The 17,149-nt window shown below is 46.9% G+C and overlaps 1 protein-coding gene across 1 annotated transcript in view; it reads right to left on the bottom strand.

Moving 5' to 3' along the window:
* The window catches only part of Slc9a2 (solute carrier family 9 member A2), a 78,300-nt gene that overhangs the window by 37,470 nt on the left and 23,681 nt on the right, over nt 1–17,149 (bottom strand). Inside the window, exons 2-3 of the mRNA XM_055607632.1 lie at nt 8,425–8,888; nt 4,553–4,803 (exon numbers count right to left, since the gene is read on the bottom strand). Coding sequence (XP_055463607.1) covers nt 4,553–4,803; nt 8,425–8,888 — 715 coding nt within the window. The remainder of the gene's footprint in view (nt 1–4,552; nt 4,804–8,424; nt 8,889–17,149) is intronic.

Genomic DNA, 17,149 nt, shown 5'->3' with positions numbered 1-17,149 from the left:
TGTGTGTGTGTGTGTGTGTGTGTGTGTGTGTGTGTGTTGTAAGTCATAGTTACCCAGGGAAAAGTGCAACACCACGACATTGGAGACCTGGGCTCCAGGCTTGGTGTCTGAGTCCTTCCAGCCGACTCTGTCTTTCTATTGGTACCTGGATGATCAAGATGCTTTTCCCATCTGAAATGCAGCGTAATTGTGATGTCTTGTGCAATGAGTTTTGAGAGCTCTATGGTGTCCTGAGTTTCTTAGGATTTTACATTTTCTGACAACAGCAGCAGACCTTCTCAGCAGAAAAATGACTTTCTATTCGTGAGTGTCAAAGTGCTAAGCTCCCGGAGCTGCAGAGCACGGTGAAGAAAGAGGAGGGAGCAGCTGCGGCCCACAGTTGTCCTTCACCAGGAAAGCCCATGGCCCTAACCAGTCACTCAAACCAGCTCACAGCTTAACTGACCCAAACCTTCTGCAGCATCGTTCTTTCCACTTCAGATTTGGTGCAAACCAACAAATCACCAACACAATTCTGTCAGTCATTTTCACCTACAATTAAAGGAGCTAAACCCCACCTTACCAAGGCCTTTTGGGACCTTGATCTGCTCAGTTTCACCATTTGACAGAATAAATGATATCCTCTGAGAACAACATATGTCATTGTTGACCTAGCACCCTACCGAGGAACTAATAAAGGACTCGGACACAGTATAATACAGCAAATGAAGATAAGCTTTCTCATCCCTCTCAAAGGGTAAGGCAAACGACAACTGTCAACCACACAAAGGAAAATAAGAAGAGAGAACAGGATTCTCACCCCAGCCATGACCACCTCAGCCACAGGCAGAACCAGCACCTACACCTCAGTAATGAGTCGAACATTCTAGAAACACCTGAGTTCTACTGACTCCCTTTTCTTTCTTTTTCACGTTTTTTCTTCCTTTCCCATTTTTGTTAACATTACCTGGGCTGGCCCAGCCTCTAGAAAGTCAGAGTACAGCTATAACTACCCACCAAGACAGCCTGCAGCCAAGTTTGGGCCTCAATGTACACATTCATTAAATAATGCTTTAAAAGCTCCCACTTCCTACTTCCTTTGCAATTAAAGTGGTTGCAAGAATTGAAACAATCAACAGAAAATATTTAGGAAGTATCCTTCAGAGGAATCTCTATGAAATTGTTAACCTATTAAAAAGGAAGAAAACACTGAACATCAACTCTCCTCCTTGAAGAAGTGAAGTATTTCTGAAATTCCTGGAACCTGGGGGGTGGAGAAGCCATCCTTTCTCAGTGGGCTGCAAACTACAATAGAAGCCAAGCACCTCTCTCCAGTGATAGCGTGTTTATCAGACCCCAGGGGTTTGTGTGAGGTACAAGTGAAGGATCAGAAACTGGCATCCAAAGGGAGCTCACAAACTTCCACAAAAGGTCAGTTTTTAAATGGATGTGATTTTAGGAGAGACTCAGAGCATCAGTCAGAGCCCTTGAGGAAAGAAGGTATCCTCCCCATCACCAGGGAGGCCATCAGTGAGCGTGCTCTGAACATAAAGTTTAAGACACATGCACGAAGCCAAGAGTTTTTAACTCCTAAAAAACCTGTTCATTGTCTCTCTGTCCACTTCAGTGGTGCTTTGAGGATGAAAAGTGTCCAGAGCTATTGCTACATACCATTTCTTGGGTAGACGGTGATATGAAAGCCTTCCTGTTACTTTAGGCCTAGTGTCGTGGGAAATAAACTCTGAACCACCTAGACAAAGATGCATCCTACACACACACACACACACACACACACACACACACACACACACCACAGCACACCTAGGTCCCACCTGAAAAAATAGGGGAATATAGGCAGAAATATTACTTTCACATTCAATCAAGTGACAAAGCATTAGGCAAGACCGCAAAGGAAATCTGAATCTGAGTGTAAGGCTGCCCAGTGGAGGTCAGGGGACAGCAGAGGTCTACCTCCACCACAGAGTGATATAGCTGTGGGGAGGGGCCTGGCAAACTACAGTCTCATGACAACAAAGAGCAGACACAAGCTTCTGGAATACCTGAGGATGCTGGCTTCCGGTTTCTCACTAAAATCAATTCAGGAATTCTGCTTTCCACCTTGAAAGCTTTGTTTTATTTTCAGCCTAAAGCCCTGTCTTTTGCTCCGCAGAGGAAGCTTCTTTCCAACCAGACTCCCGTGTTAAGGACTTGATCATTCCATAAGCTCGGTCCAAGACAGGCTTTTTAAGAGTTAAGCTGAGGCCACACTCCTGGACCAAAAGCCGGAGCCCACAAGGGCAAGATGGGGAGGGAGAGAATGGAAGAAGATTAGGGAGAGAGCCAGGGAGGACGGAAAGAGAAAGTAGACCGAGTTTCCTAAGAGTTAAAAAAAAGTCCTTGGGGAGTCCGTAGAATGGAGGCCACCTGGCTACCCTCCTGCCTGTTTGCATTCCAGGGGTGACACTGTCTCCCCAGCAAAGGACACAGAGAGCACAGCAGTCAGCTTCCTTGGCATCTTTACTTCCTGTGTTTTTTGTTTTGTTCTGTTTTAAATGGAAAGAGTCTAAGTAACGGGAAGTACGAGAATAATTTCTAGGCCCGGCGCAGTTTAAGTCCAGAAGAACGTGTCAGTTCTTTAAGAAGGGAGGGCATGCACACGCCTCTTGACGTGAATATGATGTCTGCCCTGACCAGTGTCCCAAGGTGAAGCGGTAACTACAGCCAGGAGCTCGTGCAGTGAGCGTCAAGGAGCGTGCTCGCCAACGCACCCTACGGACAACCCCTCAAAGTGCGAGGCCGCGTTGAGCAGGCCACATGAGAGCCCAAAGCCCTCCTCGGAGAGAGCTGGTCCTCTGATGGAAGCTGCCCTTTCCACGGCAACCCGAGGGCGAGGGCCCTGCGGGGGCCTTTACCCAGGGAGCTCTCTGATTTAATAGTCCTTTTTTATGTTGGGTGCAGGGTGGATGAGGTAGTCCGGGGTCCTCAGTCAGTGGCCACCTGGAAAGGATCAACCCCAACGTGTCCACACGTCCCTGGCACCGCTCCCACGCTCACTTCCCCCCTCATTTTCAGTCACTCAGTGTCTTCAGGGTCCACTCTTGAATATTGTACCCAATGGCTAACTTCTGATGGCTACGTTGAGTGTTCCAGACATCCAGTATTTAGAGTCCAGAGGCAGATTCCGAAACCCAAGGTTCCTATAAGCCTGTTTCACTGTGCAGTGTGAGAAACTGCACAGCAGGCCCCGCCCCCGCTGCCTTCCAGACCTTGTAACCGGGCGATCTCACGTTTTCAGTGCTGCTAAGAGTCCCGGGGACGCTGGAAGTCACAGCCACGCTATCCCTGGAATAGCAGCCAGGAATGTTTTATTACTGGCTCAAACTGGATTAATACGGTGCTTTATTTAGGTTCTCTTTGAAAGGGAAAACCTCCCAACCTTTAACTCCTGGCTTTCAGGACAGCACGTTTGACTTGCCTTTGCCTCCTTGCACCACAGACTCCATCTGCTTCTGAAATGAAAGCGCTGCCAAGAGGCACCAACCCAGACTCTGTTTAATCAAAGAACCACCTGCATCAGGTCAGGGCGAAAACTGCAGAAAGAATGTGGCCTACATCACAGAGCGAACTCTAAATAGATTCCCCACACGCCTAACGCACAGACTAGAGCTTACAGGGCGCAACTGAACGTCGAAGCGAAACCACGGTAGGTGTTCCACTGCTCCTGCTTTCCTTGGGTGTTTTCCACTGTCCCCAGGGAGAATTTGGCCTCATGTAACGGGCTGGTTTGGGACAAACTCCCCACCACCAGCTTCCTTCAGTGGGACACCCTGAGAAAACGGTGTGAGGCCAACATCACCGCTCGGCATCCTGCGTGGACACCCTTTGCAAGCTTTCTCCGAGTTAGTTAGCAAAGCAGTAGTTATGACTTATTTTATACAGAAATGTACAGTATTGTTATAGAATATCCCATTCTATGTCATAATATTGTTATATTGTCATATAACAGTGTATATTTTAATGTGATAAATATTTTATAGAAATAATTATTTGCTTATTTCAAAATAATTTAAACTCTGCGTCAGAAAACTCAAGTTCCATATTTAAAATAATCTATCTGAAATTTCAGGAGCTTACCCGTTGCATCCTGTATTGACTGAATGGGTTTAAACTGTTACCGACAAGCCTCCTGTGCAGGAGACTGCTCAAACAGGCTCCCATGAACTGCCCTACCACGCCCTGGGCCGCTTAGGCGGTGCAGCCTCGTTGGAATATTTTGTGACCTCCCGCATGGAGCCCGGGGATGAGACTCTGAGACACCGGTGTGAGATTCAGATCAACAATCAGGCTCATCGCCTTTCATAGGAAACTCGAGTGCAGATTTTAGCACCTTTTCCACGTCAGCTCCAGATCGCATGAGCATAAACTTGGATAGTAGATGCTTTCACTTAAGTGTAACGAAAGAAATCACACTCTAGTTGTTGTCAGAGTGAGAACATCTAGTCTCTCACACAACTCAGTTAGTGTTCATGCCTTGGAAACTCGAGAATGGGGGCGGCTGGCCAGGGACACTCACGCCATGATGCCGGAGAGGTGGAACATCTCGGCCGTGATGTAGGACAGGTAGCTGTACAGGAAGACAAAGAGGGGCTCGATGACCCGGATGTTGTGTGTGAACCGGGTGGTGAAGGCGGCTACAAAGCCCAGCAGGGTGCCGATCAGCACCCCGCCGATGCCCACCACGAAGAAGTTGGCAATGCCCGCGAACACGTCGATGGGTTGGATGGTTTTCATCTGACAGAAGGACTTGAACAAGTTGTACAGGACCTGGGGGGTGAGAAAGCACAGAGTGGGTCACTCAAGCCTGAGGGTCAAGGGTCGGAGTCCCAGACCCCCGCAAATCCTGTCATCTCAGGGCAAACAGACAGGGATCTCAGAAGCCAGCCCGTGTTACCCAACTCTCCGTCCAGCTTCAAGACCCTGCTTCAGTGAGTAAGGTGGAAAGGCCGATGTTAACCTCTGGCCTCCTCATGCGCACACCCATACACTACCACAGACGTACACGAGAACACGCATACATGCACATACACACAAACATGCACACACACACACACAAACATACATGCACACACAGGCATATCACATGCATACACATGAGAAGGAATAAAAATATTCCTAGTTCTCCCTATATTGCAAGGAGATCTGTTCTATGCCAGAAGAAATTTCCCTGTAGTTATTTGCCACATATAATAATACTGTGGCTTTAAATAAACAAATTATTTGGCAAAAATTCTTGGTGTCTTGTCAGAAATAAAAAGAGAAGACTGCAAAGCTTTCAGCCAAGTTATTCCTTAAACGTTATTCTTTCCGCTACTGCTTGGAGGGGCATTTTTAAATGCTGGCCTGCCACGCCCTGCTCAGGTCACCACTGAGGTCACCACTGCTCAGAAGCCACAGGGAACGGAAACTTAGGCTGCTGTGACAACACACTCATCTCATATGGTCCTATTATAGAGTCATCTATAAGCAGCGGGATCTATATTTTCACGCCTTTTCAGATTCCACACGTTTCTGAACCCTTCCCTAGCAATAGGACCCTGGGATTGGGTCAAAGGGTCTTCGGTAGAACGCCCACACCGCTGTCCTTTTCGGGAAGCTGTAGAAGACAATGAGTGCTCCCCCTGCTCCCACCGTCACTCGCGGCCCCTAACTTAGATGCAGCTCAGTGCGACGTTTAGTCGATTCTGTGAAAGAAACACCAAGGAGTTTATCCTTTGCCGCCATCGTGTAGGCAAGCCTGGGGGACGATTCTGATATTCCATGAGAGTTTTAAGGGAGCCCGCAAGCCCATGCGTGGTCTTCCAGAGAAAACCATGTCCTGACTTCCCAGTTCTGGCCATGGACAAGAGCTTCCACCTTTACCGGCAGCTTTCTCTGTCCCTCTCTAGCTCTCCCTGGGGTAGCCACCATCTCCATCCACAGAATGGCTCGTGGCTGTGTCTCCTTGAGGCCAAGTGCCGAATATACACCTCTGAATCTCCACACTTGCAATAGTGAGTTATCTGGATCCTTTGCTGAAACTGGAAAAACTCAGAGTAAACTGGACTGAGGAGATTGCTGGGTGGTAGGAAGGCCCTGTAAACTGCTTGTCATTCTGAAGCCAACCTGACTTTCTGGGGCTCCTTGGAAGGAATCCAGCAAGGGGTGTCCTTACTCCCTTCTAAGGTTTCTTTTTCGTTAAGCAGATTCACTCCACCAGTTCCACATCCACAGTCTCCTCTAGCAAGGGCAAATGTACATGTAAATCCAAGCCCAGTGGAGAACCAGAAGCCGAGGAAGTTAGAACGAGTTATTAAATGTCTTTACCATGGTGGCAGTTTCCTAGTTAAAATTTAATGTTGAAAGTTAATGACCAATCGCTGTTAATAAATAATAGGATGTATGAATTGAGTTTGGTTATTTGAGTAAGTTAACTTGCTGTCTTAAAAATACCAGACTTAGAAGCTCTTCTAAAATTGTATGACTTATTAACTATAAGATTATTCTCTCCATAATAATTTCCACCTAGATTTAATGAACATCCATATGCTTTAACTCTCCAGGTTAAAAATACACACTCTCTATTTAGTCCAAGGATCTGCTCTTGCTGTAAAATGTAACAGAGAATCATGCTTGTTTCCATCCATGCCCACTATCAAATGAGTCATCGATGACATTGGGAGGGTAGGAGCTAGTGGGAGAGTCCTGAAAGTTACGTGAACTGAACACACTTTAGTCTGTTCACCTCAGTTTCATCTACCGAGTGACAATGCCTTCTTCGTGGGTTGTCTGAAGAGCTGAGCATGAGAGAGCTGTTCACTAGGAGTCAGGAGCTACGTTCCTGTTACCCTCACTAGTGCAGAGCAGCTGGTTACAGTGTCAGGACTGCCGGGCTGTAACCACTGCAGGGAGAGCTCACTGAGGGTCCTGGCATCACGGGCAGGTCCTCCTCCTTCCTCACCCACCACCCACCCACGGCCTGAGTTCAGAAGTAAAATCTGCTAAAGCAAAGGTCACAACAGCTTTTGCCTCCATATGAAGCAATTAAGAGAGAACTAAAATAGTTAGCGCTTTATATATAAAGTAATCTGCCTATAGCAATATGGCCAGGGGTGTGCTCTGTCTGTGGGGACATGATGAGGGCCATTGGTGTGCTGCTTTAGTGGCAGAAAGTGAGCACACGAGAAAAGATTTCTCTACCACCATCAGCAGCAGACAAACTGTTCCCAGGGAGAATGTTCCCTAGTAAACACTAAAACATCACTTCTCTGCACACACACATACATATGTGTATATAGCATCACTTTCACAGGGACCTACATCTCTTAAGTTATTATCAAACACCATTAATTTAAACAAATCAGAGTGGGAAGCCATCAGAGACACAATGGCCACAATCACCTCTGTGCTTCTTAACCTTACGTTTGTGCTTTGTATTTTGTGACAGTGGCAGCCACACACTCTCTGTGGGAGCCAGTGCAAAGTAAAAACGAGGATCCAATTATGCTCTAATAAATAAAATACAGGGAACTGATTAAAGTGTGTATTAAGAGTTTCAAGATCACAACGTAAGAGCATTAATCCAAGGTAAGGGCTCTGATACTGTGAAATATGTACCCAATCTTCCCACCCTTTCCCAGACATCTAGCTGCTCAAATCCTTAGACTCTTTTTCAGTGCCAAGAGTCCTTGTGTGCTGGTGACTGGCGGATGGCTGGCAGATTCAGCAAGATGGGATCTGGCCCCTGAAAAGACCAAAGCAGGGTTCAAAACAGTTGAGACTTTCATCCTCAGGGAAGGGTGAGGGTGGAAGGTTAAATTTATAACCTCTGTCCAATGATGTAATCAATCATATCTGTGCAAAAAGAACCCAAAGGGACAGACGGGTGCAAGGGGCATCTGGATAGCTGGCTGTGTAGGAGTCTGATGTGTTGGAGGGGATACGGAAGCTTATGCCCTTTCCCCATGTCTTGCCTGACACAGCCCTTCATCTGTATCCTTCGCAGTACTGGGATACTAAACAAATGTATCTGAGCTTTGTGAGCTACTCCAGCCAGGGGAAGGTGTGGGAACTCTGCAGTACGGCCCACTAGTCAAAATTACAAGCCACTGAGCTTTGCTATCACCGTGTGAAGCTGAGTAGGACACAGTCAGGGGGCCTGAGCCGTCAGCCTATGTGCCTGGCACTATCTGGGGACAGACCGGAGCAGAAACGATTTGACTTGGAGGGAAGCCGGCTGATGTCCGCCACAGCATCTACCGCCCACTGCTGCAGGAAGGGGGGAGGGGAGGGACGCCTCCCTGCCCTTGGCATCACAGCACTTGACACTCGCCCTCCAGCCTTGGAGAGCCTCGTGTGTGGCAGGAGGCTCCCACACGCTCAGCGGTGCTCCAGGCACCGTGTGCTCACCACCGTGACTGCGTCGTTGAGCAGAGACTCGCCGAACACCAGGATGTAGAGCTGCTCGTTGACATGAATGTTCTCAAAGACCGCGAGCACGGCCACGGGGTCCACGGCCGAGATCAGGCTGCCGAACAGCAGGCTCTGCAGCAGCGTGATGTCACCCAGGCCGAAGGCCTCAATCTGGCAGATGCCGAACAAAGACACGCCGATGCCGATGGAGTTCCATAGGGTGCCCACCACGGCGTACCAGAAGATGGTGCCGAAGTTCTCAAAGAACGGCCTCGTGGGCATGAAGTAGCCGGCATCCAGCACGATGGGCGGCAGGAGGTAGAGGAAAAACACGTCCGTCTTCATTGCCGGGGGGGACTTCTCGTCCACCCCAAAGATGATCCCCCCCAGCAGGAGTCCCACCATGATGAGCAGGCAGCTCTCAGGCACGATCGTGGGCAGCTTGTGGTACAGGTGGAACCCTGTTGGCAAGAAGCACAGACACTGGGTCATGCAGGCGCCGAGAAGGACGGTAGTTCCCACGGAAACAGTGGGCAGAACTTCAGATTCACAAGATCACCACACTTGGCGTGCAAAATAGCCCACTTTAAACAAGTTAGCTTGCTGATGTATGTAAGTGCCGGAAATACTATTGAGGCACAAACCGACTTTTAAGCTAGAAATCAAAACGCTATAGATATCCAGTGTTTATATGGTGTAACGTGGCAGGTTCTTTACCCTTATTAAGCTTTTCTTAAATACTAGGACTTCGGAGATAGAATAAAACAAGTCAGTGTGTGTGTGTGTGTGTGTGTTTGTGTGTGTGTGTGTGTGTGTGAGAGAGAGAGAGAGAGAGAGAGAGAGAGAGAGAGAGAGAGAGATCCATGTTCCTGTGTGTGCAAGCGCATCTCTTTGTGGGATGCCAGTACACATGTTTGCTTCTGTTTGTGCAATCAGCATCCCCCTCCCTTTTCTCTGCACAGCCTTGGGCTCAGGTGTTCTCTGTGGTAGAGGCACACCAGGAGAAGGAAGTAGCTTTTTTTCTTGCCTTTCCTGGGAGGCTCCTGTGCAGGCCAGCGAACACCTCTGGTGGCGTTCCTAGGGATGAGCTGGCCACGCTTATTTTGTTTATTTCTTTTGGTTGTTACTTTAGGATGATTGTTGTCTGTTTGTTTGTAACTAGCAAGGACTGGTTAACTGAACCATGCATCCCAGAGTTCCATCAGCTTCCCCAACTGACTACAAGCACGAGCCAATACACTCAGCTTTCTACTCTGGGTTCAGAGTATCAGTTCGCATGTTGGGACGGCAAGCACTTTCTTTTTTATTTTCTTTTTTTAAAATTTATTACAATTTATTCACTTGTATCCAAGCTGTAGTCTCCTCCTTCTTCTCCTCCAATGCCCCTTCCCCAATCCACTGTTAGGGGAGGTCCTTCTCCCCTTCTATCTGACCCCAGCCTATCAGGTCTCATCAGGACTGGCTGGCAAGCACTTTCTTAATGGTGCTCTCTCCCTGGTCCAAAGCAAAGCAGTTCTATACTGAAAACAATTTAATTTTGCTCAGAACATCTTCAGCTGTAACTTTTCACTTCCTACTACCAAAACCCCAGTAGGAGGACAGGGCAGTTATTTTTATGCTTTTGGAAACTGAAGTGACAGCCGATGCATGGAGCACTCCAGGGTCTCCCCACGGTGGTCTGGCCACGCGCTGTCTCGTTGATCACCGAGGTGCTGCAGATAGAGATTAGTATTTTCCTTGTCTCTAGTCTCAGATCCCTTCATTTGATGCCAAATGTGCTTAGCTTTTGAGATGTGGGTTCTGTAAGAGAAAACCAGCTCAGCTGATCGCGAGTGTCAAGTAGCTGGTTTGCGGAGGACGCGCACACACAACTGCCGCCTCTGGAGGAGTTCCCGAGCAAGCCGACACACAAGCGTGTCTGTGAGTTACTCCAGTCCGATACAAGGGAGGCTCGAGACCTAACCAAGAGCCAGGGGAATACAGAGGAGGAAGCCATCTGCTAAGGGAAACACCCAGAGGAGCCAGGACTGCGCAGACCTCACAGCCTAAGCTAGGAGCAGGGAAGGAAGGGAGGGAAGGGAGTCGCTCTCAACAGTTCCACGCAGGATCCCAGTGACCATTTAACACGGAGTGCACCTGAGCAGAGGCTGTGGCAGGAGAAGGTGGGGGAGGGCTGACTGGATGGGCACATGAGGTCAGCACAGAGCTGACTTAGTCCACAGACGGCAACTGAAGGGGCTTGAGGAGAGCCTGGGATTGCGAGCTAACAGTATGTCACCCTGAGACGCTTCAGATACTTAGAACCGTAGGAGAATATGAAAAGGCTGTAGCTTGAATGGGCCCAAACCCTCCCAAATTCACTATGACAGAATGAAGAGGAGGGGCGTTTGAGAGATGGTTGAGACAGTGACAATTAAACTGGGAACCGATGCCCTGGACAGCCTTAGCAATGATGTTCTTCTGAAGCTTCAGAAGAGCGTGAAACTTCAGGAGATTGTGACAGTACTGGTGCAAAGATGACCAGAGAGTCACCACAGTAACGGAAAATGGTGGCCACAACAGATGTTTGTGACAGACGGGGTGACAGAGACGCTGCTAACAGCGCTTTCCTCATTGCTCTTATTTCTACACTTCATTTCTCTCCACACATGAGGTCAACACGGCTACCTGCCTGCATCTGTGTAACACGCAGTGCTCAGTGCTGCTACCTGCAGCTGTAAACATGGCGCCCTTGATAGAAAGACTTGTGGAAACAGAAAGACCGCTCTGGACTTTGAGACCCCGAGAGGCCTACCCTCAAAACTCAACCTGTGGCTGAAGGACGGTAGACTCCTTCCTCCCTCAGTGTTCCAGAGAGGAATCTGTTCTCGCTGCCGAATAGACTTTCCTGCCCTGTGAGACCCACAGGCTCTGAGATCTACTCTCTCGGTAGACTTGTTCCAGGAAGAGCTGCTCACAGCTCATGACCCATGACCTGCCTGAGAGCTGAGGACAGTGCCACTCTGATCGCTCAACACCAAATAGCCAGAGCTGCTGCTGCTGCTGCTGCTGCTTCTTCCTCCTCCTCCTCTTCTTCTCCTTCTACTTCTCCTTATTCTTTATTTTCTTCTTCTTCTTCTTCTGCTACTTCCCCCTGCTTCTTCTTCCTTCTTCTCCTTCTCCTCTTCCTCCTCTTCTTCTCATTTTCCTTCTCCTCCTCTTCTTTGTCTCCTTTTCCTTCTCCTTTTCCTCCCCTCCTCCCCCCTCCTCCTCTTCCTCCTCCTCATTCTTTGGTTTGGATGACCACCCATACAGTCACCCTCTCCCTTGTTCAAGTTTCTTTCCCATGTACACAGGTTCCCCTTTGTTCACCCTTCACTGTCTGCAGCGTTTGTGGATAGAACATATAGGAAGCCTTTTGGAAACATGAGACTTGCCGGTCTCCAAGCTCACTCTGTGAGCTAAAGAACAGGCCTCTGGCAGTGTTCAGGAGATCCTGTCCTCCCTCCCTTGCCCTTCTGCCTCCTGCCTGTGACAGTGACATTAGAGGACAAAGTCTGACCCCTTAGCCTTAGACTCCAGCATTCAAAACATGAGAAAACAAACGTTTTCCCTTCTAAAGTGCCCGGCCTATGGCATCGCTGCAGCAACAGGGACAAGATAAGACAGGACGGTGTCAGAGTTACACGAAAGGGGTTTGGGAGTGACAGAACACACTCCCGGAGACTCGTCGCCACAGTTCTTTTAGTAAGCGAAACTCTCGCACAAACAGGATGAAAACCACAGCATGGAACACTCCATGAGCTGAAGCAATAGAATTTGGAGGAATATAAAATAGTAATTTCCACACAATAAAGTGAACATCCGCATGCGGGGCATGCAAGCCGTCAGCTCTCCCTGGCTCCGTTACCACACTCAGCAGGCTGCAGTAATAAGTGGGATTAATGTAGCCAGTGGCTGCAGCTGTCCTCTGCCCATGGCCTCTGGCCCACTGGCCACATGTCAAACAGAATAAAAAGTCCTCCAAACCCTATCTTCTTGCTTGCCGCCTCCTTTTACAGCCAGTGTTTCCTGTACGAAAACAACATGCCAACGACAGCCTCCTGGAGAACCCAGAATCCTCCTGGAACTCAGCCCCGAGCTGAGCCATGGGCCTCCAAAGTTGCCATACCGGGCTACTGTGCCAGCCTGAATGCAGCGGTCCCACTCTCTGTCTGTGACTACGGTTGGGTGACCAGTACAGCCAGGCCCCACCTTCTCATCTGTGGGGTGCTGAGATCTCCGCCTCCCAGGGAAACATCCTCAGTGGCAGTCGAATTACTGACTGCATGTCACGGCACTGACAGTCTCCAGTGCCCTGGAGTTGAGCTGCCTCCTCCACTTCATTGGAAAAAGCCAGAGAAAACACTTGCAATGATATGCAGACAAACACAACAAACCCTGGCAGCAGAGCAGAACTGGAGGAGACCTGTTTTCAGAGGCGCCCACTCCTATTCTTGATGCTCCCTGTCTCTTCTCTAACGCAGCCTCTGGGACCTGGGTCTCTCTCACAGACAGAAGTGCGGTCTTCTCCGTGTGGAAAGCACCTTCTAAGGCCTCTGAGTGGAGGATGGGAAATGACATATGGGCTGAGGAAGGGACAAAGATGGTATCTACATACCCAGATGGTAATGCTTGCCATGGTCATGTGATGTGCCAGGGTCTGACCAAGACCTTAGCCAACAGGAGAGAGCAATGGAGAAGCAAACAGAACCAAGCAGAGTAAACGAAGGGAGCAATCAGATCAGCAGGACAAAGGGCCAAGGAGGAGGGAGAAGGTTTACAGGAGCAAAGGTGACACCGGGAACCAACAGACCGACAGCATCTAACAGGAACACTTGTGAGCCAACTGAAAATTTATATTTTGAAAAAAAAAAAACATTTTTGATTTGTTTCTAAATGCTTAAGTCCGTCAAAATGGATCTGAGTGACCCTTTCCTGAAATAGGACAGTGGCTACTAAATCTGCCCAGTTGTTCCATGATTAGCACAGGACTAAGTGACGAGCAGTCACCAGCAACTCAGCTTGGGGTCCTTCGGGAAGCAGAAGCAGAGGCATGAAGAGTGCTTGCTCGTGACTCTCCGGTAGGCAGATGAGACTTTGTGTTCCCACACCTACGCTTTGGTGAGCACCCGGAACCAGCTGGTCAGCAACATGGATACGTTTTTATAGCTTTTTGTGTATTTTTTTTTTTTTTTTGAAGCTGGCTTCTTTAATGTCACTATTCTCAGATAAAAAAAAATCACCATTCACAAACGTGTATACATGTGTTTCACTCTCCGGGTATTTCGTGAAGGTGAAGCTAACTTCATAGGGCAGAAGTGACTGTGTCTGCGTGTTCAGTTCCCTCGTGTGATTAGGAAAGGTACCAGTCATTGCAGAGAAACCCCAAACGAAAGGCCTGGTGATTTTTATGAGGCGGACAGGAGCAGCTGCAGAGCTGTGCAGGGCAGAGAGCGGCTGAGATGTCCAGGGCACAGCCACACTGAACGCAGTCTGCACTTTCAGACCATGTTTTAGTTGGTCTTTACTGTGCAGATGAAGCAACGAGTTGTTGGTGACAGCAAAGCGCTCTCCTCTGGCTTTGTTTCAGTGAAACTTTCTTCATGAACATTGGAACAAGAGTCCTGTACAGTGCTTCATGCTGCCATGTTTTTATTTATATTTGGCTTTAATCAGTTAGAAATGATCCCCAGCCCACAGGCCATACAAAGCCAAACCGCGGGTCACCTTTGGAGCCCAGGCTGCTGTGTGCCTACATACCCAGGCAGGCTATTTATAGTTCCTGGTAACTCCTGTTCATTGTTTCAGGGGCATTGTACTTCTTTTTATTCAGTTTTTATTACAGCATATAAAATTCTGCAATGAGAGCGCTTTAAATTTTTATTGTTTTATTTTTATTGTGACAAATCTCAGTGGGAGAATAGAAGACTCACATAAAAATACAGTGTGAAAAAACTCCTCCCCGAGAGTGACATAAATTCAATTTCTCTCCACATACAAGTCTAGAAATAAACTGAGCTTAAAAACTAAACGTCTGCATGAAAATAAAATCACTGAGATTAATTTACTTTCTTTTCTCACTGTAGCTACAATAACCTGCTTATCAAATTCTGGGAAGTGGCCAATGACAGAAAAAAATACAGGAAGCTTCCAGATAACACGATCTGCTAAAAAGCAACAATGTAAAAGTCAGAATCAGAGAAAAACATAGAGAATAAACCTAAAACCACAACAAAATAAAAATCAGCCTGGCAAACCACACAGTTTTAACCAACTCAAGGTGGGCAGAGCGGACACACACATACATTCTCTCTCTCTCTCTCTCTCTCTCTCTCTCTCTCTTTCACGCACACACACACACACACACACACACACACACACACACACATAGAGGTTGTGATCAGCTCAGGGAGTCAAGAGGTTAGCAGAAGAGGGAATTGAAACTCTCAGAGGAGATGCATTAAGTGAACTAAAGACAGATACAAACGTTCTACTTTCATTTTACTTTTGATCTACATTTTAAAGGGGATAGCATCTATTGGATCAGGAAATATTTGTCAAGCTTGTCTTTAATACAGGATAGTCACATATGGATACCAGGGAGGCACTATGCAGTGATCATGGCCGCCTGACCCAGCACTGGGTCCTGGGGCTGGTGATCCTCAGACTGAGGAATGGTCACAGTAAACTAGCCCTTTCTGACTGGAGGGAAAGAGAAGAACATGGAATACATGCTGTGCACGCTTGTTTTTAGGTACTGAAAGGAATAAGCAAGGCCATCTCAACATAAAACATGTTTATTTGTAAAGTATTCCCATTCACATAGCAACTAAATACATACCTCTAGAACAACTGCAGTGAGCAATTAGCCAGACATAATAAACACAAGATAGGAGCATGATTTTTTTAATCAGATGTTTAGTCATACATAATCAACAAATTCTCATAATATAATTAAAGTAAAAAACAGAGTAGAATGTATTTCTGAAAGTAAACCATATTAATTAAACTACTAATTTAAATAGTTAAGACATTAAACACATAATATATGAAATACATTAAATTCAATAAATAAAGAATAATCAACTGACATATTAAAAATTACTATTAGGAGTGTAGACTTGTTATAACATTTAGTCATAGGCTAAGGCTGAAAGATGAATTAACAATCACCCCATCAAAAACAGTACAGCTCTATGTGCACAAGCTTTCTTTTAATTGAAGGCTCCTCCCACTGGGCTTACGAAACACTCGTCATAATAAAATTATTGCAAACTTTGAGAATATAAGTGAAGCACCAAACATTGTTGAAATTATCTAGAGTAGAACTTATATGCTATTTATTTTTCCAGGTGGCTTGACCATTTATAGGAAAGGAAAGCTAATGGATTGTCCACCCAGGTTGGACTTTAGAAAGGCACAAAGACAAGAGTTAGACCCTTAATCGTAGATTTTATTGATCACTTTCTGTAGCTGAGGGTTGGATGAGTTGGCTCACAAATGTAACATGTATTCAGTGCGCATATCTCTAGTCCAGCAGATAAGATGTGGTCATAATAGTTTATGATAGAAGAAAGACAACAATCGATGCCATCATGTAAGAGATAAAAAGTAGAAGTAGGAAGGAAGTCAAATGAGGACACTCAAGAAAGCGTCATGAGTGAAAGTGCCATTAAGATTGATCAATGAGAATTTTTTTTCAGTCCTAGGAAGTCTCTAGGAAAGTCCCGGTCCAGAAGAGTGTGTGTTGTGGCCAGTTGGGAGGGGAGGGGGGCTGCAATCAAGCAGCAAGGACCCACACCACACCAAAGAGAGGAAACAACTCGTGATCCATCTCTCTACCATCTCTGCAAGTGAAAACTAGTAGAAAACTCTTGGCATCACCTTGTCTTCATCCATGGAGAAACAGAGGGAGGTCCCTTCTAAGAAACCAGAGGTCAGAATTTAGAAGTGAGAAAATCAAAACTTCCCAGGCGGTAACACAAATGGATATGATTACCTATCAGCATAAAGAGAAAAGTTGTCTATAAACATAAGATCAAACTGTTACAGCATAACCCAGGCTCTCTGCAGCCCAGGCACAGTCCCATGGAAGAAGGTCTCAGCGCAAGGAGGACTTCATGACAGAATGACCCCTGAGTAACAAAAAGGGGCTGTCCAATAATAAAGAGCTCTGTCTCTTCAGAGAATGTGCTTATATGATTGAAAAGTCACAGAATATTGCCCTGAGGATATTTATTATGGCATTCCGTGTAATGGGGAAAAAACTGAAGGAAGCAGAAATCATTACCCATTAAATTATTATTTTTTATTCGAGCTACATTTCTTGAGACCCTTTCACACACTAGGTGACATGAGGGGATTATAGGTGGCATGAGGGGAATCGTGGCCATCCAACGGTAAGAAACACAAGTTAAATGCATCTACAAAAGCAGGTGATAATGAGCTCATAGAGGAAAGAAGAGAAAGATGAGGGAGTCCTTCTGATGGATATTTCATATCTGTGTGGTCAGGAAAAGACAAAATTCCCCAGTGACGTGAAGGAGTCAAAACATGGTACAAGTACTTTTCAAAACATTAATGAAAAGAACAAGGACGGAGACCTTGGGGCTGGGGGCCTTCTGGTCAACCAGGCCAGTCTGGCAGGAACTCAGCAGAGAAAAGCACGGAAGAAAGAGGAGAACAAGAAAATGCCAGAACA

This window comes from Psammomys obesus, unplaced genomic scaffold (genome assembly GCF_907164565.1).
Source record: "Psammomys obesus unplaced genomic scaffold, mPsaObe1.curated_primary_1811, whole genome shotgun sequence".
In the NCBI taxonomy this organism is placed as follows: Eukaryota; Metazoa; Chordata; class Mammalia; order Rodentia; family Muridae; genus Psammomys; species Psammomys obesus.
The sequence above is the reverse complement of the archived record's forward strand: the minus strand, read 5'-3'. Positions and strand labels throughout refer to the sequence as shown.